This window comes from Hylobates moloch, unplaced genomic scaffold, assembly GCF_009828535.3.
Source record: "Hylobates moloch isolate HMO894 unplaced genomic scaffold, HMol_V3 SCAFFOLD_7, whole genome shotgun sequence".
In the NCBI taxonomy this organism is placed as follows: domain Eukaryota; kingdom Metazoa; phylum Chordata; class Mammalia; order Primates; family Hylobatidae; genus Hylobates; species Hylobates moloch.
In genome coordinates, this window is record NW_026652282.1 from 125,561,847 (window position 1) to 125,589,837 (window position 27,991).

Genomic DNA, 27,991 nt, shown 5'->3' on the forward strand with positions numbered 1-27,991 from the left:
CATGGTACTGGTACCAAAACAGACATATAGATCAATGGAACAGAACAGAGCCCTCAGAAATAATGCCACATATCTACAACCATCTGATCTTTGGCAAACCTGACAAAAACAAGCAATGGGGAAAGGATTCCCTATTTAATAAATGGTGCTGGGAAAACTGGCTAGCCATATGTAGAAAGCTGAAACTGGATCCCTTCCTTACACCTTATACAAAAATTAATTCAAGATGGATTAAAGACTTACATGTTAGACCTAAAACCACAAAAACCCTAGAAGAAAACCTAGGCAATACCATTCAGGACATAGGCGTGGTCAAGGACTTCATGTGTAAAACACCAAAAGCAATGGCAACAAAAGCCAAAATTGACAAATGGGATCTAATTAAACTAAAGAGCTTCTGCACAGCAAAAGAAACTACCATCAGAGTGAACAGGCAACCTACAGAATGGGAGAAAATTTTTTCAATCTACTCATCTGACAAAGGGCTAATATCCAGAATCTACAATGAACTCAAAGAAATTTACAAGAAAAAAACAAACAACCCCATCAACAAGTGGGCAAAGGATATGAACAGACACTTCTCAAAAGAAGACATTTATGCAGCCAAAAAACACATGAAAAAATGCTCATCATCACTGGCCATCAGGGAAATACAAATCAAAACCACAATGAGATACCATCTCACACCTGTTAGAATGGCCATCATTAAAAAATCAGGAAACAACAGGTGCTGGAGAGGATGTGGAGAAATAGGAACACTTTTACACTGTTGGTGGGACTGTAAACTAGTTCAACCATTGTGGAAGTCAGTGTGGCGATTCCTCAGGGATCTAGAACTAGAAATACCATTTGACCCGGCCATCCCATTACTGGGTATATACCCAAAGGGTTATAAAACATGCTGCTATAAAGACACATGCACATGTATGTTTATTGCAGCAGTATTCACAATAGCAAAGACGTGGAACCAACCCAAATGTCCAACAACGATAGACTGGATTAAGAAAATGTGGCACATATACACCAGGGAATACTATGCGGCCATAAAAAAGGATGAGTTCATGTCCTTTGTAGGGACATGGATGAAACTGGAAACCATCATTCTCAGGAAACTATTACAAGGACAAAAAACCAAACACCGCATGTTCTCACTCATAGGTGGGAATTGAACAATGAGAACACATGGACACAGGAAGGGGAACATCACACTCTGGGGACTGTTGTGGCATGGGGGAAAGGGGGAGGGACAGCATTAGGAGATATACCTAATGCTAAATGACGAGTTAATGGGTGCAGCAAACCAACATGGCACATGTATACATATGTAACAAACCTGCACATTGTGCACATGTACCCTAAAACTTAAAGTATAATAAATAAATAAATAAATAAATAAATAAATAAATAAATAATAAATAAAAATAAAAAATAAATAAATAAAAATAAAAATTAGATTCCATAAAAACAGAATGCTGGTACAAATAAATGTGATCATGGCATGAGCAGACATGTCACACTGTCACATTCAACACACAATTACACAATTATTAATACAAATGCAGCTTTATGTCAGCAAGAATTTTTAACCAAGCAAAGGGGATGTAAATAGCTAGCCACGATGAGTTCTGTTTCTCATCCCATTGCTCTGTGTGTAGCATCAGATAATGGTGGACAACCAATCACCTCTGTACTCTTCTGATGGGAATGGAAGATTCTCCCTGCCTTCTCTTAAATCCAGATGAGCCTCAAATATTTCCTGTTTAACTCATTCCTTCACCAGCTCTGGCTTCCTTACCTCCTCCTGCCCCCGAATAGTAACAGTGACCACAGCTTCCAGCTCACTCTTCTCACCAACAGACCTCATACAAGCATGCGTTTGATTCCAAGAAACCTCTTGCAAAGTTCTCGTTTGCTTATTTTATTTTGCTAAATATTACTGGCATACAGTGCACATATTTAATATGTTTAATATATTACTTCATTATTTATTTACCAGTACATGTACACTGCAATGCTGCAATGTAGAAGGAAAATGTGATCCACTCCCAATACTAGACACTGTATAGTGTATGCTATTGTGGCTTATTACATACAAACGTGCCTAACAATGAGTTTATCAAATGCTGAATAACTATATAGTATTATAAATAATTTATATTTTATAGAAATCCTTTGTGGGTTGTTAAATAAGTTTATAAAGGGGTTTTAGTGGTATCTGGCAAATTAATCAGCATTTTCCTGAGGGTTAGGAATATATTTTTACTTTTCTCACGTAAAATAGTGGAATATTGGCTTCTTTTCTCTGAAAATGTGTTAGTAAACAAATTTTAAAGAACACATTAGATTCACAAAAGAGAGATGCCTGTATAATTAGCAGTTACCACAATGCATACTTGCTCTTCTACCATTTAAAAGTGTCTAAACCACTTCTCAAAAGAAGACATTTATGCAGCCAAAAAACACATGAAGAAATGCTCATCATCACTGGCCATCAGAGAAATGCAAATCAAAACCACAGTGAGATACCATCTCACACCAGTTAGAATGGCCATCATTAAAAAATCAGGAAACAACAGGTGCTGGAGAGGATGTGGAGAAATAGGAACACTTTTACACTGTTGGTGGGACTGTAAACTAGTTCAACCATTGTGGAAGACAGTGTGGCGATTCCTCAGGGATCTAGAACTAGAAATACCATTTGACCCAACCATCCCATTACTGGGTATATACCCAAAGGACTATAAATCATGCTGCTATAAAGACACATGCACACGTATGTTTATTGCAGCACTATTCACAATAGCAAAGACTTGGAATCAACCCAAATGTCCCACAATGATAGACTGGATTAAGAAAATGTGGCACATATACACCATGGAATACTATGCAGCCATAAAAAATGATGAGTTCATGTCCTTTGTAGGGACATGGATGAAGCTGGAAAACATCATTCTCAGTAAACTATCGCAAGGACAAAAAACCAAACACCGCACGTTCTCACTCATAGGTGGAAATTGAACAATGAGAACTCATGGACACAGGAAGGGGAACATCACACTCCGGGGACTGTTGTGGGTGGGGGGAGGGGGGAGGGACAGCATTAGGAGATATACCTAACGCTAAATGACGAGTTCATGGGTGCAGCACACCAACATGGCACATGGATACATATGTAACAAACCTGCACATTGTGCACATGTACCCTAAAACCTAAAGTATAATAAAAAAAAATAAAAGTGTCTAAACATTACCTTTCTTTTCAAGAAATAAAGTAATGAAGTAGTATATTAAAATGCATTACCTTAATTTGAAAGTCATTACATGCCTGGGTCAGTTAAGTTTTCTCTATTTATTGCTTTAATGCTTTTTTAAAAAATAAAAAATAAAAAGCCAATCACCTGTATTTACATTCTGTTGGAAAAACATGTGAATTATATGAGCTGGGAAAGGAAGTTCAGACTAGTAGACTGCTATTCTGGTTTTATTTATTTATTTAGAGACAGGGTCTCACTCTGTTGCCCAGGCTGGAGTGCGGTGGCACGATCACTGCTCACTGCAGACCTGATATCCCGGGCTCAACTGATCCTCCCACATCAGTCTCCCAAATAGCTAGGACTACAAGCACATGCCACCATGCTTGGCTACTTTTTTTTTGTATTTTTTGTAGAAATAGGGTCTCACTATGTTGCTCAAGCTGGTCTCAAACTCTTGGGCTCAAGGGATCCTCCTGCCTCAGCCTCCCAAAGTTCTGGGACTACAGGCACGAGCCACCATCCCTGGCCCATTTGTTTCTTTTTTCTTTTTCTTTTCATTTTGATGGGAAAAAAATATCTGTAGGTGTTATTTCTCTTGTTTTAGTTTTGCTTAGTAAAATTGTATTCTAGATCTTCATTACCTTTATCAATACTACGTCTCACCTGAGCTCTCCCACAAAAGGTTCCTCATCTGAATCTTCTGTAAGTACAGCTTCATCACTGACTGCCTTTGAAGTGCAAGGTTGCTGCAGAGAAATTCAAACATTTAGATATTTAATATGTAGCTAAATAGTAAAAGTGCATAGCACATATATCCAATGTTACGAATAATTGGCATATCAATGTGAGAAATGCACTGGAGTTTCACAGATTTGAAAACTGAGGATTACAGAGATATAATGATTTGACCCAAGAAATAGAGCTAGTAGATCCAGGAGCAGAATTTCAAAGTTTGAACTGTGAGTGCACCACCCTTCCCACTGCACTACACAGTCACGCTGTGAAAAAAATCTTCCTCCAAAAAGCCGCCTGTTTGCACAAGATTTTTTCTCCAAAATGTCCACTAATATGGAACAAACATCCTATAAACCTAGAGAGAAACTGGACTAGAACACAAATAGAGTTCCCTGTGCTGTAAAGGCAACCAAGGTATTGGGCCAAATCAGATTTTTTTCTCTTTCTCAGAGAAGGAAGTAGGTACTGGGGCTGACTTCCAAAATGGGATGTCTGTATTCTCATGGCAGATGTGACAGTTCAAATCCCAGAAGGCTACAAAGACGGAATAATGAGTGGGACAACTGAATTAGGCAACCTCCTTAAACTGTCCTTCTTCTATACTACTTTTCCTACCATCTTAAATTTGAAGAAATGATGACATATATTACTTGTTCTCAAATTGAATGTAAAGGCCCCCTCCACAGTTTCTAAAATGTGGTCTGAAAAGGCCACGTTTTAAACCACAGGTGAAAAGTAAAGCAAGTATGCTGCCTTCTCTGGATCATGGCAGTAATAATGACAGTAATAACACTGATCACAACAACTGTAACAGCTCACATTTACTGAGTGCTTACCATATAGGAGAAGCTGTCTTATTTACTCCTTACAACCCTAATAGAAGGTATATGACTCCCATTTATAGAAAAAGAAACTGAGGCTAAAGGATGTGACTTGGCCAAGGTCACATAGCTGGTAGGGAAAGGATTTGAACACAGGAAATCTGGATCAGAGGCTTCCCTTATAAGGTAATGAGTTGGATATGTTGTATGTTGTAACGTCAACACAATATTAACATGGCCCAAACAGTGCTCTTGATTTTAGCCTCCCACACTGCCTGATCCACATTGTCCCAGTCTTGCTAAAATCAGTTAATGGCACCTCCATTTGCTGAGTTCCACAAGCCAAAAAGCTAAGAATCCTCCATGAGATGCTTCTCTCCCTTCTCCTAGACACTTCTAACTCATCAGCAAGGGCACTATCTCCAAAATACATCCCAAGTCAGAACACTTTTATCTCCATTACCACAATCATAGTCCAAGCCCCTATCATCTTTCACTTAGGTATTTTTGCTTCCATTCTTGTTTCTCTATACTCCATTTCTCACCCAATATTCAGCCTGACCTTTAAAAAAGAAAATCAGATCATGTCATCTTCCTGCTTTCCAACGCACTTGAAATAAAACCCAAACTGATCAGGAGAATGGCGTGAACCCGGGAGGCGGAGCTTGCAGTGAGCCGAGATTGCGCCACTGCACTCCAGCCTGGGCGACAGAGAAAGACTCCGTCTCAAAAAAAAAAAAATAGACACACACAGACACCCATCATAGACACACACACACACACACACACACACAAACTGATTACCATGGATCTCAAAGTTCTACATAATCTGTCCCCTGCCTATCTATTGGATCTTATTTTCTGCTGCTCCTTCCCCCTTTCACCTTATTCTGGTCACATAACTTACTTTGTTACTTGGAACTCTCCAAGCTAGTTACTACTTTAGGTCTTTTACAGATGTTGAACCATCTACCTGCGTTGCCTTCCTTTCTTAGCATCCCTAGGGGTCTCTGCTCAAAAGACAAATTATCCGAAAAGGATCTTCCCTGACTACTCTGTCTGAACTCCCCACCCGCACTAGTCATTAGCACATTATTCTGTCATCCTTCATGGCACCTTCCAATATTATTTAGCTATTGTCTGTCTCCCCTAATGTCTCTCTGGCAACTAGCATAGTACCTGCAACACAGTAGGTGCTTACTAAATATGTTACTGAATGGATAAATTAATGGATGCTGAATCTATCAGATGAATCCCAAAGTGAATTCTTTTTAGAGCTAGAATTTGTGAATGCTATATTAGAGAACACAAAGAGAGCAGAAGCCTTTACAATCAGCTACCCAATGGGGTTGTGGTGGAGCTGCCTCAAAACTCAGCTGGTATCAGAAGCCTTCCTTTATCTACCTGCCAAAATGCTCATTTCTCTTAATGTGTTCCAGTCCCCAGCACCTACATTTTATAATATTTTATATTATGTCAAGACTACTTGTAAATGATTGTGCATCTCTTTCGAGTGTGTCTAAATTTTCACTGAGATGTTCACCTTCTGAAACATAGGAGCTGATTTTCCTTATTTACATATCTCTGCGCACACTGAGTAATTTCGCAATGTTGTCCAGTGGCTGAGACACCAAAGGGGAGGTGACCCTTCAAAGGAAGCCCACATCGCCACAATGGGGGAAGCACAAACACAGTATACCCACCTGCAGGAGCTGAGTCCTGAGAATGCAAACATTTCCCACAAGATAAAACCGATCCTCCTGAGGAATACATGCAGCAGACAAGCCAGCACGGAGGTGGTTGGAAAAGAAGCCACTAAAGACCACAGGAGACTCTAAGGAAGATAGACACACACGTGACAACAGAAAAGTGGATCAGTTAAACAAGAAGACAAATACTTGACACATCCATGTGCTGTTTGCTAACCCACTGACAATTTTCAAAATTCTGAGCCATGGGGTTTTTCCTGTCTTCTTTCTTTTTCAGCCACTCTCCCCAACAAAACATAAAGAATTCATTACTGAGAATCAAATGTTGAGAGTTAAGGTTGGTTTTCAGTCTTCCGTTATTGCCCTGTGGATGGACATTTTAGTCTCCAAAAGAGATGTGGCTCCTCTCTTTTATATAGACCATATGGGTACAGTGTGTGGGAGTGTGTGTATGTGTGTGTGTGTAATCTGTGGACACAGAGTCAAGTAAGATTTTTTCAAAAGGTATGACTTTTAATTTCCAAGAATCGTGACAAATATATCAGCCAGCTGTTGCGTGAGTTAATTTCATTTATTTATTTATTCATTTCTCACATGTTCATCAATATTTGGTATTATTCACACTTCTAATTTTTCCCATTCGGATGGGTGTAGAGTGCTAATGTCACTGGTTTTTAAATGTTTCATTCTTTGCTTATTAGTGAGTTGGAGTACCTTTTCATATATTTGTTAGCTATTTGGGCTATTTACCTCTGATTCAAGTCTCAGATATTTTAATGGCTCCAAACCAATTAATATTAATTAACTTATGTTAATTTCTCAACTTGCAGTTTCTGAAACCTCAAAATTTGTAAAATGGACCCTATATCCACACGCAACAAAAATTTGGGTTTTGGTTTCCTGTAAATGGCACATTTTGTCCATTCAAATTCCCAGAGAGCTGCTAAACCTACTCGCCATTCCTCTGGGCCAATGGGCAGAACTTTATTGATCACTTTATTGATCTCTAGGTTTTATATACTGGTGCCTGACTGGGTGTTAGAATTCCTGACCCCAGCCAATGGAGCCTATGCATGACTTAAAATCCACCAAGGCCACCACAAAATCAGCTTCTTCTTACCACTGTCATACTGCTTTAAACTTTAATTTCTGGTACACATAGACCCATAGAGTCCCCTTTATTTTAAGCATGGATATGCATTAAACTTCTTTTGTTATATTTTTGCAATCATTTCCTTGTTTTACAAAAAGAAAGAGCCATCCTTAACAACTCAGTGTCCCCCACCTTGTAAATTTCACTGTTAATTTTTAAAAGTCTAATTAATGTGAGTAGTCAGAAACTGTGGCCATAGGGATATCAGACAGTTTGCAAGTACCAAGCAGAAGAGCATTTATGTTAGTAATGAGAGGCTACGTAACTCATAAATGTCATATAGATAAGATAAACAGAATTGCTTACCATTACAAATATCTCTTACATTCACAATAAATTTCACGGTTTCGTAAGCAGAACTGTCACCATGTTCAACATTTCCTCTTTTTAAATGACAGCAAAATTCAATATGTGTTTCTAATAAAAAGAGGACAAATACAAAACAAGTCTACATTTGTACTTTACCATATTCTACTGGATTATTTCATATGATCAATGTCTTACTTAGATTAGATTTTACAAAAGTATTATCTTCTTTCCACGAACATTAGCACTTACATAGCTATCTATGTTGTATCAGTAGAGTAGGGCACCAGCTAGAACACTATACACAATGGTCCATTATTTATATAGCACTAAGGCAATTGTACAAATGCTACAATACTCAGGATCTGTGGTGAAGAATAAGATTTAATGGAGGAGAGATTTTTTAACCCTAGAAATATAGTTTGTGATATTATATAAAAGTAAATTAATATATGATCAACAGCCGTATATGCTCTAATATCTTTTTAGAAATTAATCCATTGAGCGATTGTTACTTGTCCCTTAAAACCTAAGAATTTACTACTTTTAAAAATATACATACCTGAGTTTGGTAAAGGAAATTTGAGAACAGTCTTTTGGTAGACTTCATCTTTCTCTTCATCAGGCAGAAGGCTTAATAATTTTTTGCCCACAATCTCAGCCTGGCGGGAGAGGAGAGGAGGTGGTGAAGGGAAAAAGGAGGGGAAGAGGGAGAGAGTAAACTTTTTTATCTGTGTTAATACTGTTCAGTTCCTTTTTTATCTGTGTTAATACTGTTCAGTTCCTCTATCTCCTTACCTCCAGTGAGCTTATGCTCTGCCCCACCTCAGCCATATACAGTTGTAGCTGTTGTACCTCTAAAACATACAATTCACATTATCCTACTTTATGACCACCATCTCCTACCTTTCCAGTGCACTCATACAAGCACCCCTCTTGTATGTACCAGCTCTCCAGCAATGATTCCATCCACTGAGACCTCTAATCCATTCCTATCACATTTTTACTGTGCATTATCTTCCTCAAATCATCACATCTTTCCCTAACCAGCTCAGATTCCATAGTCAGTGTAATCATTCCTATGTGCTCTTTCCCTCTACCATATTTGCCTGGGAAAATTTTAACTCTAGTTACTTCCAACCTTTCATTTATCTACACCTTCACCCAAGCAATCGAATGTAAATGAAGAAAAACCCGTAACTAAGCAGTATATTATTTGAAATAAGTATTCAAGTCTGCCCAAAAATCATTTATTTAGACAATTTGCTCCCCTACTCTTTTTCCTCCTTCAAACCTCCAACCCCCGAGCCTTCCTTCATTTTCAGCTGACCTAATTTCTTGTTTCAGTGAAAAAAAATGGGAAATGTCAACATCTGACACCAAATCTACCAACCTATCTGTTCCTGTGCCTAGCCCTGCTTTCCCTCCTCTTCCAATGAATAAGCTCCTACCTGAATTTAACTCCTTCACCTGTGCACTGCATCCCATTTTCTGTAGACTATGATAAGACATTGTTCTAGAAAGTCTCACCCTACCCCACACATCAAGTTTTCTTTCCCTCTCAACTGAGTGTTCCCATAAGCATACAAAATGCTATACTATACATGCTATGATATCTGTCATCTATTTGGTCATTACACACTCTATGCATGTATTGAAATATCACATGTAGCCATACATATGTACAAATATTACATATCAATAAGAAACTTTAAAAATAATCAGGAAAACAAAAACAACAACACAAAATTCTTTTATTTATTTATTTTATTTATTTATTTATTTTTATTATTATACTTTAGGTTTTAGGGCACATGTGCACAATGTGCAGGTTTGTTACATATGTATCCATGTGCTGTGTTGGTTTGCTGCACCCATTAACTCGTCATTTAGCATTAGGTATATCTCCTAATGCTGTCCCTCCCCTGTCCCCCCACCCCACAACAGTCCCTGGAGTGTGATGTTCCCCTTCCTGTGTCCATGAGTTCTCATTGTTCAATTCCTACCTATGAGTGAGAACATGCAGTGTTTGGTTTTTTATCCTTGTGATAGTTTACTGAGAATGATGTTTTCCAGTTTCATCCATGTCCCTACAAAGGACATGAACTCATCATTTTTTATGGCTGCATAGTATTCCATGGTGTATATGTGCCACATTTTCTTAATCCAGTCTATCGAACAACACAAAATTCTAAAAACGCATACCTTCTTTTACATTACCGCCTCTCCCTTCAATTATAATTCTACTTATCTGGAGTTATGTGCAAATTTATACATCAATAAGAAATTTTAAAAATAATCAGGAAAACAAAAACAACACAAAATTCTAAAAAAAAAAAAAGAATCAGGAAAACAAAAACAACACAAAATCCTAAACATGCATAACCTTCCTTTACATGACCTCTTCTCACTTCAATTATAACTCTACTTATCAGGTCCACTTTGGAACAAAAATTCCTGAAACGAAACGACACTTTTTACCTCCCCTTTCTTCACTTCTCGCTCTTTCTTGAAACCACACTAATGAAGTTTATATCTAACCACTCCACTCCACTGAAACTGCTTTTGTCAAGGTAACTAATGCCCTCCATATTGCAAGATCAAATCATCACTTCTCAGCCCTCATCTTACCAAGCATCTCAGCATTTGATGCAATTGATCCTTCCTTTTCTCTAGATACATTTACTTGACTTCCAGGACACCACACACATTAGGATATACTTCTACCTCAAAGGCTACTCCTTCACAATTTGCTAGATCTTAGTCTTGCTTCCTGAATACTAGGCATCAGAGTGCCAGGGCTTAATCATTAGGCCTGTTTCCCTACGTGGTCTCTTCCACTTCCATCTCATTAAATACCACCTATCTGTTAATGACTCACAGATACTCGTCTCTTGCTCCCATGATAACTCAGCTTGGATGTCTACTCGGATTTCAACTTTAAGATATCCAAAAAGAGCTGATCTTTTCTTTGACAAAATATGTTCCTCCCTCAATCTTCCTAATATCAGTAATGGCAACCACCATTTACCCATTTACTTGTCCTCGACTTGCCTTTTATCTCTCAAACTCAATATCCAGTCCATCAGCAATCTCTAAAGGATCAATTTTCAAAACACATACAGACTCAGTTCACTTTTCACCACTTGGTCCAAGTCTCATTTCCAGTTTGGATTACTGCAGTAGCCGTAACTGCTCTCCCTGCATCTATTCTTGCCATGCCCCTGCCACCACTCCATTCTCTATAGAACAGCCAGCATGATTCTTTCCAAACATGAGCCACATCATGCTATTCCTATGCTCACTCCAAATTTTCTACTGATTATCCAAGTCATTCTGAATAAAAGCCAAAGTCTTTATAAGGGCTTTCATCACTCTATATTCTGGTTCCTTGCTGCTATTGATCTTATCTGCTCTCTCTCTCTCTCTCTCTCACTGCACTCCAAGTACACCTAACTCCTCATTCACATCCAAACACAACGCGAACAAATACTCATCTCAGAGCCCTTAAACTAACTCTTCCTTAAATGTGAAGCACTCATTCCCAAATATTTGCAATGGCTTTCTCCCTCACTTAATACAGGTCTTTACTCAAAAGTATTTTACATAGCACCAACTCCTTGACATTCTCTTATTGTCTTTTTTGTTATCTGTTTATTATCTGCCTTCCCCATTAAAATGTAAATTGCAGTATAACAGAGACCTTGCCTGTCTTATTCATTGCTATATCCTCAACACCTAGAACAGAGCTTGGCACTGGTAAGCACTCAGTACATACTGGTTGAATGAATGAATAATACTGTATCATGTAGCTGAAATACGGTGACACATGGAGAAATTGAATATCAGATATAGAAGTAATGAACTTTTAATGTGATAGCAACAAAGTAATAAAGTATTCCTTGTAGCTGAATAATGGCTTTGTGTGATGAACCACAAATTCCAATGATTTTTTCACTGATCAGCATTAATAATCTACAGTCACTATTTAGAAATATATCTTTATGGTCCATTTGTAGAAGCCAGCCTATGAACCGGTCAGTGATCAAATTAGCAGACAGATGCTGTCTCAATCAAGCTTGGCTTGATTAAGGATAGAAATATTACCTTAATCTAGCAAACAAAACATTATGAAATTAACAGGCAATACATCTTGACAGTGAAAGTCACACAGTAAAATACTGACTTCCCAAAAGAAATGTAGATATTTTTCACTAAATTTAACTTTTTCAATAAAAACGCTTTTGTTGGTTTAGTTATAAAATAGACTTTAGATGCCAAACTAGGTTACCTCTGTGGAGACCACTCATTCATTCATTCATCTAACACATGATAAGCAATTGCTCCATGCCAGTCACTGTTCTAGGTATGTTCACGTATACAAGCTCACTTAATCCCCTGGGAGAGTAAGAATTATCCCTTGTTTTATTCATCAGGAAATTAAGGCTTCTCCAATTGTTGAGAGTTCAGAAATGCAGAAATGAAATTGACATGAAAGCCCCATCCAATTCCATGTCTATTGTTCCTTCTACTACACCATAGCTGCCTCAAGTCCAGTTTGCATCAGGAACAGAAAATTTGCTACTGGACCAGCTCCTGTATTTTGGACATTCTACATGAAGCAATTCACTGAATAAGATTTTATACTTATTTCTTATAAGGGTTACAAAAGATGAATCTGACAACGAATTCCAATGAGCACATAGTCTAGTAGGGCAGACTAAATATGCACAATCAATTATGATGTAGAGTATAAAATAATACCCTAACAAGAGGTACAAAGTGCTATGTCTCATAAGACCTTTCATTAGTTGAAAAATGAAGAGATAGCATTGTCACTTAAAAGAGGTCAAAGTGAGCTATCTTTTGATAGTCTACATTCTCTTGGATGTGACTAGTGGTAATGAGTTTCTTACTGCTTCTCTAGGGATAGGAATAGTGACAATAAGCCTTATAATTAACCACTAATTGAAACAGTGGATCTGTTCCAGTGGCCTTGTTCCTTAATTAGAAAAAGGGCAGAGACCTGAAAGCATGATCGACCTCATGTTATTTTTGTAAATTTTTAGCATTTGCTCTTCCTATTACACAAGGTAGAAAGATCAAGGTACTTAGAGCTCAATGAAGCAAGGATAAATACCAGCGAAAAATTAAGTGGTTTTTCAAAAGCCAAGTTTGTAAATATCTATTAGTTGTCACACAAATATTAGTGTGGTGAGTCTCAGTCACGTCAAAAAAAAAAAAGAATTAAGAAATTTACTGGGGACTTCATGACATTTACTGAGAATCTAGGCAAGAAGCATCTTTTTTACTGCCAAAGACATTCATATTATACATGCATTAGAAAACTATTCGACTGTATAGGGCACAGGGAAGGATAAGATCCTCTGCAGGAGATTTAGGCTGCATCTTGAATCAAATGAGACTCATCACTACTAAATCTCTACTATGCTGTAAGCTTCTCAGGGAAAATAGAGCAAATCTCATCACAGTTATCACAAACTAACCATGTACCTATGTTCAAAACCTGCTAAGTTCTAATCTCTTAAAGATTCAATGCTGAGAATCTTTTCAGATGTAGTGTATGTTTTAAAAGTTTCATTTGCTTTAGAACTGCAAAAGAGAATAAATATATGTAAACTCCCAGATTTGATTTTATTTTGGGGGGAATGACAGAGTAGGGTGAGTAGGAGGGCAGGCTGCTACGAACAGGGGGCAGTGACTAGAACTTACTACTACAAATGACTATGAGTTTTTCCAAAGGAAAAAAAAACTGTCAATGAAATCAATGACTGGGAAAATATGATGGCAGGTTTCAGATAAAAGTTTAATACCATGACGATGATGATAATGGGCATCATTTTATTCATGGTATGTGTTGTAACAGCATAACTTGGACACATCTTATCTCTGTCATACCCCTCTTCCAATACATCAGCAAAACAACTTATTTTACCTACAAAATACTTCCACTGCCACATTAATCCAACCCACTACCATCTATGGCCCTCCAAGTGGACTCTGTACTTCCATGCCTGCCCCCATAGCCAATTCTTGACATAACAGCCAAAGCGATTCTCATAAAACTTAAGTTAGATCATTTCTTTCATCTGCTCCAACCTCCCCAATGGCTTCCTCCCATCTCAGAGGAAAAGGGATGTTACTTCTCCTGGTACTGCTCTGACTTTGTCATCTCTATTTTCCTTTTTCTCACAGCACTCCAGTCACACTGTCCTCTTTGCTGTACCTTTTCCTGCTTTCAGGCTCTTACACAAGCTTTCTCCTCTGTCTGAAAGACACTTGCTCCAATTACCTGCATATCACACATACTCCATTCAGGTCTCTGTATAAATGTCACTGATCAGACGGGCCTTAGCCAATCACGTTGTTTATAATAATTCATCTCCCAGCACTCTCTAAGTAATATTATTTCCCCACTTATAGAAGAGAAACCAAAGGTCACGTAGTTAGAGAGAAACAAAGCTAAATTTTAATCTCTAGATTATTTGATTCCAAAGACCAAGTTCTTTCCATCCCACCATGCTATTAGTTTGGAGTTGCTCCATAGACAGAGGTGCCTTGATGTGCAATGAAACTGAAGATTCCTGGAGCCACGCAGACACTCTAGAAATGGTTCAGTCTCCATTTTATAAGTTGGATGACTTATAAAATGAAATTTTTAATCAAAGCCTGAGAAAAAGACTGCCTGTTTTGAAAAATTAAGAACAGTTAGGATTCAATGAGGAAGTGTGAAACTATGCCTCAGATGTAGTCATTTTTAACCTTGTTTTATAGGAATATATAACTTAATTCCCATTTAATGTTTATATACAAATGTAATAGTTATACATTTATTTTTAAGTACACTGATCTCAGGTAAATCAAGTCTATTGTTTAAGGCTGGCAGTTCAAAGCACATGTCCCAGACACCTCTCTAGACCTTGTGGTTTTGGGGGGCGTGTGTGTGTGTGGTACCTCAAATGTTGAAGGGTGAAAGAGCTTCTTGACAGTGAAAACTTTGAACCAAATACATATAGAAGCAAGATCATATAATAACTAACACCATCCCTATAATAAATCCTCACATAATAAGAAAAAGTCACCAGTCTCAGCCAATGACCAATTTGGTTTAAGCAATATCTGATGCCACAAGAATTTGGGTAGTTTTCTGGTCTTCATTATAATAAAATTTAAGCTGTAATGGATCATACTCGCACATTCCTTCTTTTAATATATATTTTAAAAGACTCTTTTCCTTCTATGATTTAAATATACTAAAGTGCAATCCAATAAATATCTCTACTATTTCATTTAGCTGTTTTGGTATCCTACAAATATAAGCTGAATTTGGAAATGTAAACTGTTTTTTTAAAAAATGAAAGCGAATGAGAAATAAAAGAGATCAATTCTAGCATCCGTAATTTTTTTTTAAAAGGGTATAAGGACTCTGAGCTTCCAAGAAGGCCACGGAACATGCCAACTGGCCGGGCTAAACTAGTGAAATGTTTTTAATCCACTTCCAACCTAACTACAAGATAATCTAACCTAGCTTCTATTAATTTCCATGTTCCAAATTTGAGTACTATAGATCCCTGGATTAGGGTTTGTCAAGTTCTTGAGACAACTCTGTGGAATGAGGAATATGTAATGAAAACAACAACAGAGATATGATTGTTTTACACTACTACCAATAGTGAATAGGGGTTTCAATTTCTTCATATCCTCTCCCAAAACTTTTTGTTAACACAACCATGCCAATGGCAGACAGTTTGTGTGGGAGGGCTGTTGGTAAATGTATTCTAGGTAACCCCTCTTCAAACACATGTATAAGTGGAATATGAAGGCCTTGCTACAGACTGAATGTTTATGTCCCCCAAAACTTTATATATGGAAATAATCTAACTGTCAATGTGATGGTATTATATTAAGAGGTGGGGCCTTTGGAGATGATTAATGGGATTAGTATCCTTATAAAAGAGACCCCTAGGCTGGGCATGGTGGCTCACGCCTTTAATTCCAGCACTTTGGGAGGCTGAGATGGGCGGATCACTTGAGGTCAGGAGTTCGAGACCAGCTTGGCCAACATGGTGAAACCCCGTCTCTATTAGAAATACAAAAATTAGCCAGGCCTGCTGATGCGTGCCTATAATCCCTGCTACTCAGGAGGCTGAGGCAGGAGAATCACTTGAACCCAGGAGGCAGAGGTTGCAGTGAGCCAAGATCGCACCACTGCACTCCAGCCTGGGTGACAGAGCGAGACTCCATCTCAAAAAAAAAAAAAAAAAAAAAGAGCTCCCTTGCTTCTTCTACTATATGAAGTTATAGTAAGAATAAAGATGTCTATGAAGCAGAGAGTGGGCCCTCACTAGACACCAAATCTCTTGGCACCTTAGTCTTGGACTTCTCAGACTCTAAAACTATAAAAAATATAAATTCGTGTTGTTTACAAAGACACCCAATCTATAGTATTCTGAAACCAATGGAAATGACAATAAAACAGGGGAACTTTTGACAACATTGAAAACATCTCCTCTGATGAGCTTTATGCTCCTGAAAATACCCCAAAATCTCCTTAAGCTGATAAGCAACTTCAGCAAAGTCTCAGGATACAAAATCAATGTGCAAAAATCACAAGCATTCTTATACACCAATAACAGACAGAGAGCCACATCATGAGTGAACTCCCATTCACAATTGCTTCAAAGAGAATAAAATACCTAGGAATCCAACTTATAAGGGACGTGAAGGACCTCTTAAGGAGAACTACAAACCACTGCTCAATGAAATAAAAGAGGATACAAACAAATGGAAGAACATTCCATGCTCATGGGTAGGAAGAATCAATATCGTGAAAATGGCCATACTGCCCAAGGTAATTTAGGGATTCAGTGCCATCCCCATCAAGCTACCAATGACTTTCTTCACAGAATTGGAAAAAACTACTTTAAAGTTCATATGGAACCAAAAAAGAGCCCACATTGCCAAGTCAATCCTAAGCCAAAAGAACAAAGCTGGAGGCATCACACTACCTGACTTCAAACTATACTACAAGGTTACAGTAACCAAAACAGCATGGTACTGGTACCAAAACAGAGATATAGACCAATGGAACAGAACAGGGCCCTCAGAAATAATGCCACATATCTACAACTATCTGATCTTTGACAAACCTGACAAAAACAAGAAATGGGGAAAGGATTTTCTATTTAACAAATAGTGCTGGGAAAGCTGGCTAGCCACATGTAGAAAGCTGAAACTGGATCCCTTCCTTACACCTTATACAAAAATTAATTCAAGATGGATTAAAGACTTAAATGTTAGACCTAGAACCATAAAAACCCTAGAAGAAAACCCAGGCAATGCCATTCAGAACATAGGCATGGGCAAGGACTTCATGTCTAAAACACCAAAAGCAATGGCAACAAAAGCCAAAATTGACAAATGGCATCTAATTAAACTAAAGAGCTTCTGCACAGCAAAAGAAACGACCATCAGAGTGAACAGGCAACCTACAGAATGGGAGAAAATTTTTGCAATCTACTTATCTGACAAAGGGCTAATATCCAGAATCTACAATGAACTCAAACAAATTTACAAGAAAAAACAAACAACCCCATCAACAAGTGGGCGAAGGATATGAACAGACACTTCTCAAAAGAAGACATTTATGCAGCCAAAAGACACATGCAAAAATGCTCATCATCACTGGCCATCAGAGAAATGCAAATCAAAACCACAATGAGATACCATCTCACACCAGTTAGAATGGCCATCATTAAAAAGACAGGAAACAACAGGTGCTGGAGAGGATGTGGAGAAATAGGAACACTTTTACACTGTTGGTGGGACTGTAAACTAGTTCAACCATTGTGGAAATCAGTGTGGCGATTCCTCAGGGATCTAGAACTAGAAATACCACTTGACCCAGCCATCCCATTACTGGGTATATATCCAAAGGATTATAAATCATGCTGCTATAAAGACACATGCACACGTATGTTTATTGTGGCACTATTCACAATAGCAAAGACTTGGAACCAAGCCAAATGTCCAACAATGATAGACTGGATTAAGAAAATGTGGCACATATACACCATGGAATACTATGCAGCCATAAAATGATGAGTTCATGTCCTTTGTAGGGACATGGATGAAGCTGGAAACCATCATTCTCAGCAAACTATGGCAAGGACAAAAAACCAAACACTGCATGTTCTCACTCATAGGTGGGAATTGAACAATGAGAACACATGGACACAGAAAGAGGAACATCACACACCAGGGACTGTTGTGGGGTGGGGGAAGGGGGGAGGGACAGCATTAGGAGATATACCTAATGTTAAATGAAGAGTTAATGGGTGCAGCACACCAACATGGCACATGTATACATATGTAACAAACCTGCACGTTGTGCACATGTACCCTAAAACTTAAAGTATAATAAAAAAAGAAAATAAATAATGAACCCCTAAACAACAAACCAGAATGATCCACTTTCCCAAAAGTAGAAAGAACTTACTGGCAAATGTCCAAGAAGCGAAGAGATGTTTTCAGCCACATAAATGATCACTCCATCTGCGCTCAGTGTAATCATAAAGCCATCTAATAACTAATGACGAGAGAATAATAATGTAATTAAATAGTGGCACAATAATAAAATGATAACTTTATTGCTAAATGCATAAATAATTATAATAGCACACTGAAATGCACTGCAGTCCTTAAATATCAATAAAGTAGGCACAGACTTAATTAAAATTCCATTATTCTGCCTCCTACACAGAATCTACTTAACCTTAAGCATGAAATGTTTATCAAATGATGTGTCACTTAAACAAATTTCAATGTACACCCAATTAAAATGAAATTCTCTAACGCAAGCTTCGAAGATTCATTTCCATGTGTAGGTTGTTTCACTTTAACAACACTTAATTTCAAAAATGTTAAAAATATTTTAAGGACACTCTCATTTGTGGTTAGGTTAGTCATCTCCTTATAAATATGGATATTGCCATCACTTTCCTGCTGTATAATGGATTCAACAGCCAGAGAAATGCCTCCTGGTAGAGAATATCTAAAATGATGAATAAAATATATTAAAACTTATTTTTCAAAACAGGACCAAGCTGTTGGTAAAGTAAGGGAAATAACCTGATATCAGAAATGACTAGATTGTGAGAATTAAGACATTAGAGAATATTAGACCCTGTATTTGCCTTGAGACTATCTTCCAACACTGATAGCCTAGAGCTTGGGGAACAAAAGCAAAGCCGAGGTCTGTACAAGGTAGGAGGTGAAATCAAATACCACAGTATAAAGCCAGGTCTCCAAAAGGGTGACACTTTCAACAGGTGAAACAGAAAAATGTTATCCAGTGAAAGGAGACAGGGAATGTGCATGTCTGCCTCAGCCTCCATCCTGGGAAGAGTAGGAAAAGAGAAAATAGTCAACTTTAGGAGGTACTAAGCAGAAGCCCACCTTCACACCAACTTGGAGCTACAATCCATATAGTACCTGTGTGGCCCTCAACAACCAAAGTCTAATATTTAGTTTAAAGTGATCCTGACCCCATATGTCTAATAAAAGGAAATCAAAATCACATCTAGAGAATTATTTCAAAATGAGGGTTCAAAGAATTCATGTAGATAAAACTACAAATAATATGAGCTTATAATAAAAATAAAACACAAGAAGAGCTGAAGCATTACAAATAAGAGGCAACAGACATAATAAAATAAAGAATCATATTTGAAAATAACATATTGGAATTATCAGATACAGAATACAAAACAAGTGTGGTTAATAGGCTTAAATAAATAACAAAGGGCACTAGAAATATGAAGAAACAAGAGACTCAAGACTGACTCGTGAGATATAAAACAATCAAACAAAATGTCTATAGATGATATTGTCATCAAAATTAGAAACTTAATGTGTAGGTTAAATAGCATGTTAGAACACAGCCAGAAATAAAATTTTTGAGCTGGAAAGAGCTGGGGAAACGACTCAGAATGTAACACAAGGAGACATACAAATGGAAAAATGAGATAAATTCATTTCATGGAGAAGAGAATGAGAAAGTCCAACATATGTCTGATCAGTGTTCCAGAAAGAGATAATATAACAGAGAAGAGGAAATACTCAGTGAGATATAGGTTGAAAATTATCCAGAAGTAATAAAATACACCAATCTTAAGATTCAGGAAGCCCAAATAATTGAAGCAGGATTCTCTATGTGTATAAAGTCATGAAATCCTCAAACCCCTTAGGATGGGCTATGATTAAAACAAAACAGTTTTGGGACAAGATATGAAGAAATTGAAACCCCTATGCACTATTGATGGTAATATAAAATGACAACGCTGCTATAGAAAACTCTATGGCAGTCGCTCAAATAACTAAACATAGAACTATCATGTGATTCAGCATTTCCACTTCTGGGTGTATAGTGAAAAAAAAAAACACCTTGAAAGCAGGGACTCAAACAGGTATGTGTACACCTATGCTCACAGAAGCATTATTCATAATGGTCAAAAGGTGTAAACAATCTAAGTGTCCAGCAGATGAATGTATAACCAAAATGTGTAACAAACAACAAAGTATTATTCAGCCTTAAAAGGAAAGAGAATTTTGCCACATACTACAACATGGATGAAACATGAAGATATTATACTAAGTGAAACACGTCACAAAAGGACATTACTGTATGATTCCATTTATATGAAGTTCCTAGGATAGCCCAACTGATAGATGCAGAAAGTAGAATGGTGGTTACCAGGAACTGGGAGAAAGTGAGAATGGGGAGTTATTGTTTGAGTACAGAGTTTCAGTTACGCAAGATTTTAAAAGCTGGAAATGGATGGTGGTGATGGTTGCACAATAATGTGAATGTACTTAATGCCACTGAATTCTATATTTAAAACTGATTAATGGTAAATTCATGTTATATACATTTTACCATAATAAAAAAAGGCCAAATAATAAGTTATAATGGAGATTAGAAAGTATTTATAATAGAATAATTTTTTAAACACTATTTATGGAGACCTGTGAAATGCAGCTAAAACAACACTTGGGAATCTTTGCCTAAATATATATATTAGAAAAGAAAATTGGTTACAAATCAATGAATTAAATAATCTAAAATTGTTAGAGAACAAAAAATGAACCCCAAAAAGTAGAAAAAAGTAAATAATAAAAATAAGAGCAGAAATCAATAAAATAAAAAATAATGACACAATGGAGAGAATCAAGAAAGTTAAAAGTCAATTCTTTGAAAAGAACATTAAAATCGACAAACCTCTGGTAAGATGAATCATGGGGCAAAAAACACAAACAATATTAGGAGTGAAAAGTGGATATCATTACAGAAGCTTCAGGCATGATGAAGATAAGAGAATATTATGAACAACTTTATGCCAATAAATTTGAAAGCAAGTCTTAAAAAAATATAAATTGCAAAAAGTGACTTGGGAAGAAGTAAAAAATAAAACCACATCATCATTAAAGAATGAAATCACTAGTTTAAAATATTCTCTTATCTATGTAATGTTTCTCCCTCATAGCATACACGAAAAATAACTCAAAAAGTATGAACACATTAAACATAATAGGTAAAACGTTAAAGCTTTTAAAATAAAATATAAGAGAATATATTTATTACCTTGTGGTAGGTAAAGATTTTTTAAACAGGAAAGTAAACACCCTTTGATTGGTAAATTTGATTACTTTAAAATTAATAATTTGTCAAAAGTCACCTTAAATTGTGAAAAGGCAAGGTACAAACTAGAACAAGAATTTTGCAACACATAACTAGCAAGTGATTCATTTCCAGAATCTATTTTAAAAATCTCCAACATATGAATAATTAGAAAGAACAATACCATAAGAAACTGAGCAAAGGCTAGAAACAAGCATCTCTTAGAAAAGGAAACACAAATGGCCTCAAAATTTGTGAACAGAGGCTCATTGTCATTTGTAATGAAACAAGACACCATTCCATTCGCACCCAATTGACAAAGGTTTAAAAATTAGACAATAAATTGTTAGCAAGGATGTGGAGCAATAAGAACTTTCATCCACTACTACTAAGAATATAAATGAACAGTAAAATACACAGTGAAACACAGCCACTTGAAAAGCATTGTCATTTTCATGTAGAGGGGAGCTACCCTACCACTCCACCCTACCCTCCAGCAATCTCGCTCTTAGATGTACACCTAGAAACACTCTTGCTTATATGAAAGAGGATATATGAACAAAAATGTTCAAACCAAACTCGCTCACAATAACAAAAACCTACAGCTATACCAGACCCAGTTTATGCGCCTCCTCACGATTCATACCCCATCCCACCCTCAATCAAGCCAGGGATGTTAGCTTTGCTTTTGCAGTCCCAACCTAGTCTCCTAACTCTGCCAGCACTAGGTGCTTCAGTATCCACCCAAAGTGACTGGACTCATGAAGGCAATAACTTCATCCACCTCGGAGCATGGGATCTGGGTACCCCATTGGGTTTCCAGAAAAGCCAGGTAACCCAAAGGACAGAATTGCTAACATCCTGGGTGTGACCTTTGACTAATGACAGGAGAAAGAAAGGAACTGGTAGATACAGTATTTTCCCTTCCTCCCCTATACAGACTATTCCAAATTGTGTGGCTTTTACATAGTTTTAAGAGTGACTGAACAACACGCTGTGTGTTCTTGTGAAGCTCTATCCAGCTTGGTAATAAACTACCCTATATTTCAGTTCCCTTCTTCCCTGCCTTACTTTTCTTTTCCCCTCACCCTCGCTATCCTGAGATTGCATATCCCACTAAAACCTTAGCATATAAATTTTGCTTCAGCCTCTACTTCCTAAGAAGCACGAGCTAAAACAGATTTCTAGTGCCCATCAACAGCAAAATGGGTAAGTAATTGTGTAGTATGCTCTAACAAGAATACAGAAAAATGAATGCATTAGAGTTACATGCAATATCATGGATGAATTGAAAAAGAAAGGTTGAGCAAAAATATCAAGTCAGAGAAGAACACATACAATATAATTCCATTATATAAAGGTGAAAATCATGCAAAAGAAAACAACATATCACTTAGAGATGCATACACATGTCCTAAAAATACAAAGCAAAGCAAAGGAATATTGATACAGAACTCAGGAAACGGTAGGGAAGAAGTGGTGTGGAAGAAGAAGATTATGACAAAGGGATTTCAAAGGATCTGGTAATGCTCTATTTCTTAAGCTCAGTGTTACCTGTACTATTTTTTTAACTGTTAATACATGTTATATACATTTTTGTAAGATAAAATTTTAAGTAAAAACTTTTAAAACTGAGTGTTTGCTCTTTTCTATTAGACATCAAAAGATGACATCCAAAATTGCCACATGCCTGAAGTGACCTTCCAAACACATAGGTTCAGAAAAGAGTCTAGGCAGATCTGGTAAGGCACTTTGCTTCTCTACTCATTTTCTGTATGTCTGCTTGCTTTTGGCATTTTGATTACCACATTCTCTACTGAGATGGTTTGCTCTGAGTTAGTCTGGACCCCCATGGGCTGGAGTGTAAGTGAGAAAACATGGTGTGCTACTCGGCTGTGCTACTTAACAAGTCTTGGATTTGGGCAAGGTGCAAGCTCTCCCAGCTTTGGTCTCCTCTTTCCTGCAGTAAAAGGGATCAACATCATTATTAAGTTAATCATAGGCTTCTTATGAGGATGAAATCGGCTACTCTACATTAGGGCACAGTGTAGGTTGTTATGCAGATGTCAGGAGGCTGTTAGGTTTGACCAACAGTATGGCAAACAGGAAGGAAACATCCAAAGCTAAGTCATTGCTCCGAAATACAAGCCATAAGAAACAAAGTCACCTTGCTCTCTTGCCCTCCAAACTCCGCTTTCTTTCATGCTTCAAAAGAATGGCCAAAGCTGTAATGAAACTAGAAAGTGAAGAGAAAGAGCCCTCTACTGTCCCTCTTCTCAGATTCCCTGATGCTTCCATCTCTCTGGTTGAAGTCGGCTCTGATTAGCCAGACTGAGCTTGTTTATTTCAAGAAAAAACTTCATGAATAAAGAACAGACTTTTCTAGGGAAGTTATTAAAGCCTAATGGAGGGGAAAAAAGTGGAAAGGAGGGAATTACCCAAGATATTCTGATCCTTCCAGTTGAATGCCATATGTTCTGTAGTTGTGAACATAATTATCCCTCTAGGGTGTAGTTATACCTTGTCTAGCTTCTAAAATATTTCAAATAAGCATCTGGTTTCATAAAATTGGTAACAGGATTTCACATAACACATTTTAAGTCCTCTATTTAGCAAATATTTGTGTATAGGATCCCTAAAACAAAACCTCTAATAAAATTGAGAGGATCAGGTGCAGTGGCTCACGCCTGTAATCCCAGCACTTTGGGAGGCCAAGGTGGATCGCCTGAGCCCAGGAGCTTGGGAGACCAGCCTGGGTGACAGAGTGAGACGTAATGAAACATAATTAGCTGAACATGGTAGTGTGCACCTCTGGTCCCAGCTACTTTGGGGGCTGAGGTGGGAGAATTGCTTGGGCCCAGAAGTTTGAGGCTGCAGTGAGCCACAATCATACAACTGCACTCCAACCTGGATGACAGAGTGAGACCCTGTGTCAAAAAAAAAAAAAAAGTGAGAGTCTGTTTCTTAAAAGGAAGAAAAATGAAGTAGAATATTAAAATATGGCTCCATTCATTCACAGTCAGAAATTTGCCCCTAACATTGGGATAGGTTTGAAAAGATTCACTCACACAATGCCTTTCTCAGACACCATTATGACCACTAATGGTCATAGTGCTGGGTGGTCAGCCAGTACTGAAGGAGAAAAGGGACTGGCCTGATAATTTCCAGGGGTCTAATATTGCCAAACACTGTACTATATATTTTACACATGTTCACTTTATTTTATTCTCACATCATCTCAATGAGATAAAGATAATTTTTACCCATTTTAAAGAGAAAGAAATCAAGGCTCAGAGATGGTAATTCAGTCAAGACATACAGCAAGTAAATGACAAAGGCAAAATCTGTATCCTTATCTGTCCGACTCAAAGGAATATGGTCCTTCGGAGTGCAGTTTGTGGCTTGTGAAACTAACCAGTTCTCTTGGAGATAGAAATTATAAACACCTTACATTCTTGGCGGGGGGGAAATACTACTTGAAGGCTAATTCATTAGAGTATAACCATCTATGTTGAACGAGTCTACCAGATAACCACTTAACTTGCCACTAACCTATGCAAAGACTTGTTTGTGTTTGTTGTCACTCAAAATCAGTGGTTCTCAAAACTCAGCTGGCATAGGAAGCATTCAGGGAGCTTGAGAGAAATGCAAACTCCCGGCCCTAACAGGTTTGAGAGTCTGATTCAGACGATTTAAGTTATCAAGCTCCCTGGTTGATTCTAATACATATGATCTCCTAATCACACTTTGACAAACACTATTCTTTGTCTTCTATTACATGTATTCAACATATGAAGTAATCAAAGAACAAAAGCCCTCTTACCTGTAGCATCACTTGGTTGAAGTAATCATAGGTATGAAATGATGGAATCCGATTTAATTTCCTTTCAGAGCTTTCTGGATTGACTTTGTCTTTTTAGAAAAAAAGAAGAAAGTACAGAACAGTGTCACATTAAAATGATTAGCTACGGGTATTAGATTTTTCAAAGTTACACTTAATTTATAGAAAAGACTCGTGAGAAAATGCTGAGTGCTAATGAAGGATCTGATGTTGGCTAACTAATTGTATATAAATGATCATAAACACAGAAGTGTTTGGAATTGAAAAAGACTTTGAAGATCATCCAACTCAATTTCTACCACACAATTTATGACCTGTCCAACAATTTTATGATTTTTCAACTTCTAGTTCTTTTTTTCCTCTTGAATTCTACCAAAACCCAGTATCCATAATCTGCCAGGTAAGTCAAGGGGCTCTAAGCAGATCCAGACCCCCAAAGCCCTTCCCTAGTCTTGACTAAATTATGAAATTCTACTCTTTAGCTTCATCTATTTAAGCTTTATGCAAGGTTCCTTAACTAGAATATCTTCAAGCCTTATCTTTTATTTCTTCAAAGCTACTGGTACTGTCCTCTCCCCCATCCGTCCTATCACATTCTTCAGGGTTTTCTGGTTTCCTCAATGAGAAGTGTGTTTCTGCTCCTGTGCTTAGTCTTTGCTGTCAACATGTGCCCCTCTCTACCTCCCCAACTCCACCCTACTCCACTAACTTCACTAGCAAAGGGACTTCACTAACACAGCCCTCCAATCTCAAGTGATTTTAATGGTTCATGTCAATAAACATTAGTTCCTTCTCCTCACAGAAAAATGAGACTCATAGCATACAACTTTGATCTCTATTAAAAATGTAAAATCCTATGACAAGGATAATGTTGACAGTGGCTACTGCTTTCTTGACAGGCATGAGTCTCTGACTCTTTCCTAGGAGTAGAGTTGGGTAAGAGGGAGGCCATGCATAAGGAGAGCTTTAGAGCCCTCACTGATGAGGGAATGAAAATAGGGTGTGTAACTGGGTGTGAAATAGGAGTAACATGAAAAGTAAACCATGCCAACTGCATAAATGCCTCAAGATCAGTGATCCTGACCACTGTCCCAGCTTGGAAACTCAATTCTAGGCATAGCTCTTCAAACTCAAGAAACAACCCATGACACTCTTCCATAGTCAATTTCTGAAGAAATTTCTCCATTGCCTTCCAGTTCCATCTAATAACTTTCATCTCCTATACTTCATTCAAAGAAATAAAAAAGAGAGGGGAGTTCATATATTGCCAAGAAAGGACAACCACTGTATTTTATAAATAAATCATAAATGACTTTTCTACTTTACCATTACCCATGAACTTGTTTTTGTTTATTCTCTAAGGTGTGCATCATATCCAATTCTTCATCATATCCCCAATGTCTAACATGGTACTTAAGTCATGGCAGGGATTCAGGACTTGTTGTTAAACTGAACCTCTTTTATTCATTTATTTAACAAATGTTTACAGAGCTTCTGCTATGGGTCATATTCTGCTTTACAGGTTCAGGATATAGCATAAACAAGAAAAATAAGGTGACTGTTCTTTTGTATCTTACAGACTGATGGGGCAGCGTAGACAGATAATCAACACATAGACAACAGAACAGACAGTTTCAGCTATCTGCAAGTACAATAATTCGTAAGATCGGGTGACCAAGAAAAGCCTTACTAGGAAGGTACTAGGAAGGCAACATCTGAGCTAAGATTTGATTGACAAGAAAGGAACCATATGAAGACATGGGACCAAACCGTCTCAGGGAGATGAAACAGTAAGTGCAACATGAAGCAGGAAATCATTTTGCCTATTTAAAGAGATGACAGGATCCCAGAGTGGCTGCAGTGGGATGACCAAGGGGTAAAGCAGTAGGAAATGAAGCCTGAGAGACAGGAAGGGTCAGATCACGTAGGGTATATGGTAAGAAGTTGGTATTTTATGCTGAGTAAAACATGAAGTGCTTTTAATTACTATTATTATTATTATTATTACTATTATTATTATTTTGAGATGGAGTCTTGCTCTGTCTCCCAGGCTGGAGTGCAGTGGCGCGACCTCAGCTCACTGCAACCTCTGCCTTCCGGGTTCAAGCCATTGTCCTGCCTCAGCCTCCCAAGTAGCCAGGACTACAGGTACCTGCCATCACACCCAGTTAATTTCTTGTATTTTTAGTAGAGACGGGGTTTCACCATGTTGGCCAGGCTGGTCTTGAACTCCTGATCTCAGGTGATCCACCCACCTCGGCCTCCCAAAGTGCCAAGATGACAGGTGTGAGCCACTGCGCCCAGCCCATGAAGTGCTTTTAAGCAGGAGAGTGACAGAATCTAGCTATGAACCATCATCAAAAGTAAGAGATGAAGGAGTGGGGAGATGTTGGACAAAGTATATAAGATTTCAGTTAGAATAAGTTCAAGAGTTCTATTGCACATCATGGTGACTACAGTAAATAACAGTATA

The 27,991-nt window shown here is 37.6% G+C and overlaps 1 protein-coding gene across 2 annotated transcripts in view; it reads right to left on the reverse strand.

Moving 5' to 3' along the window:
- The window catches only part of PASD1 (PAS domain containing repressor 1), a 108,644-nt gene that overhangs the window by 42,814 nt on the left and 37,839 nt on the right, over positions 1-27,991 (reverse strand). For both annotated transcript variants that reach the window (XM_058441576.1, XM_058441575.1), the window contains exons 4-9: positions 25,501-25,589; positions 18,498-18,587; positions 8,541-8,640; positions 7,979-8,089; positions 6,514-6,644; positions 3,918-4,000 (exon numbers count right to left, since the gene is read on the reverse strand). In XM_058441576.1, the coding sequence (XP_058297559.1) occupies positions 3,918-4,000; positions 6,514-6,644; positions 7,979-8,089; positions 8,541-8,640; positions 18,498-18,587; positions 25,501-25,589 (604 nt within the window). The remainder of the gene's footprint in view (positions 1-3,917; positions 4,001-6,513; positions 6,645-7,978; positions 8,090-8,540; positions 8,641-18,497; positions 18,588-25,500; positions 25,590-27,991) is intronic.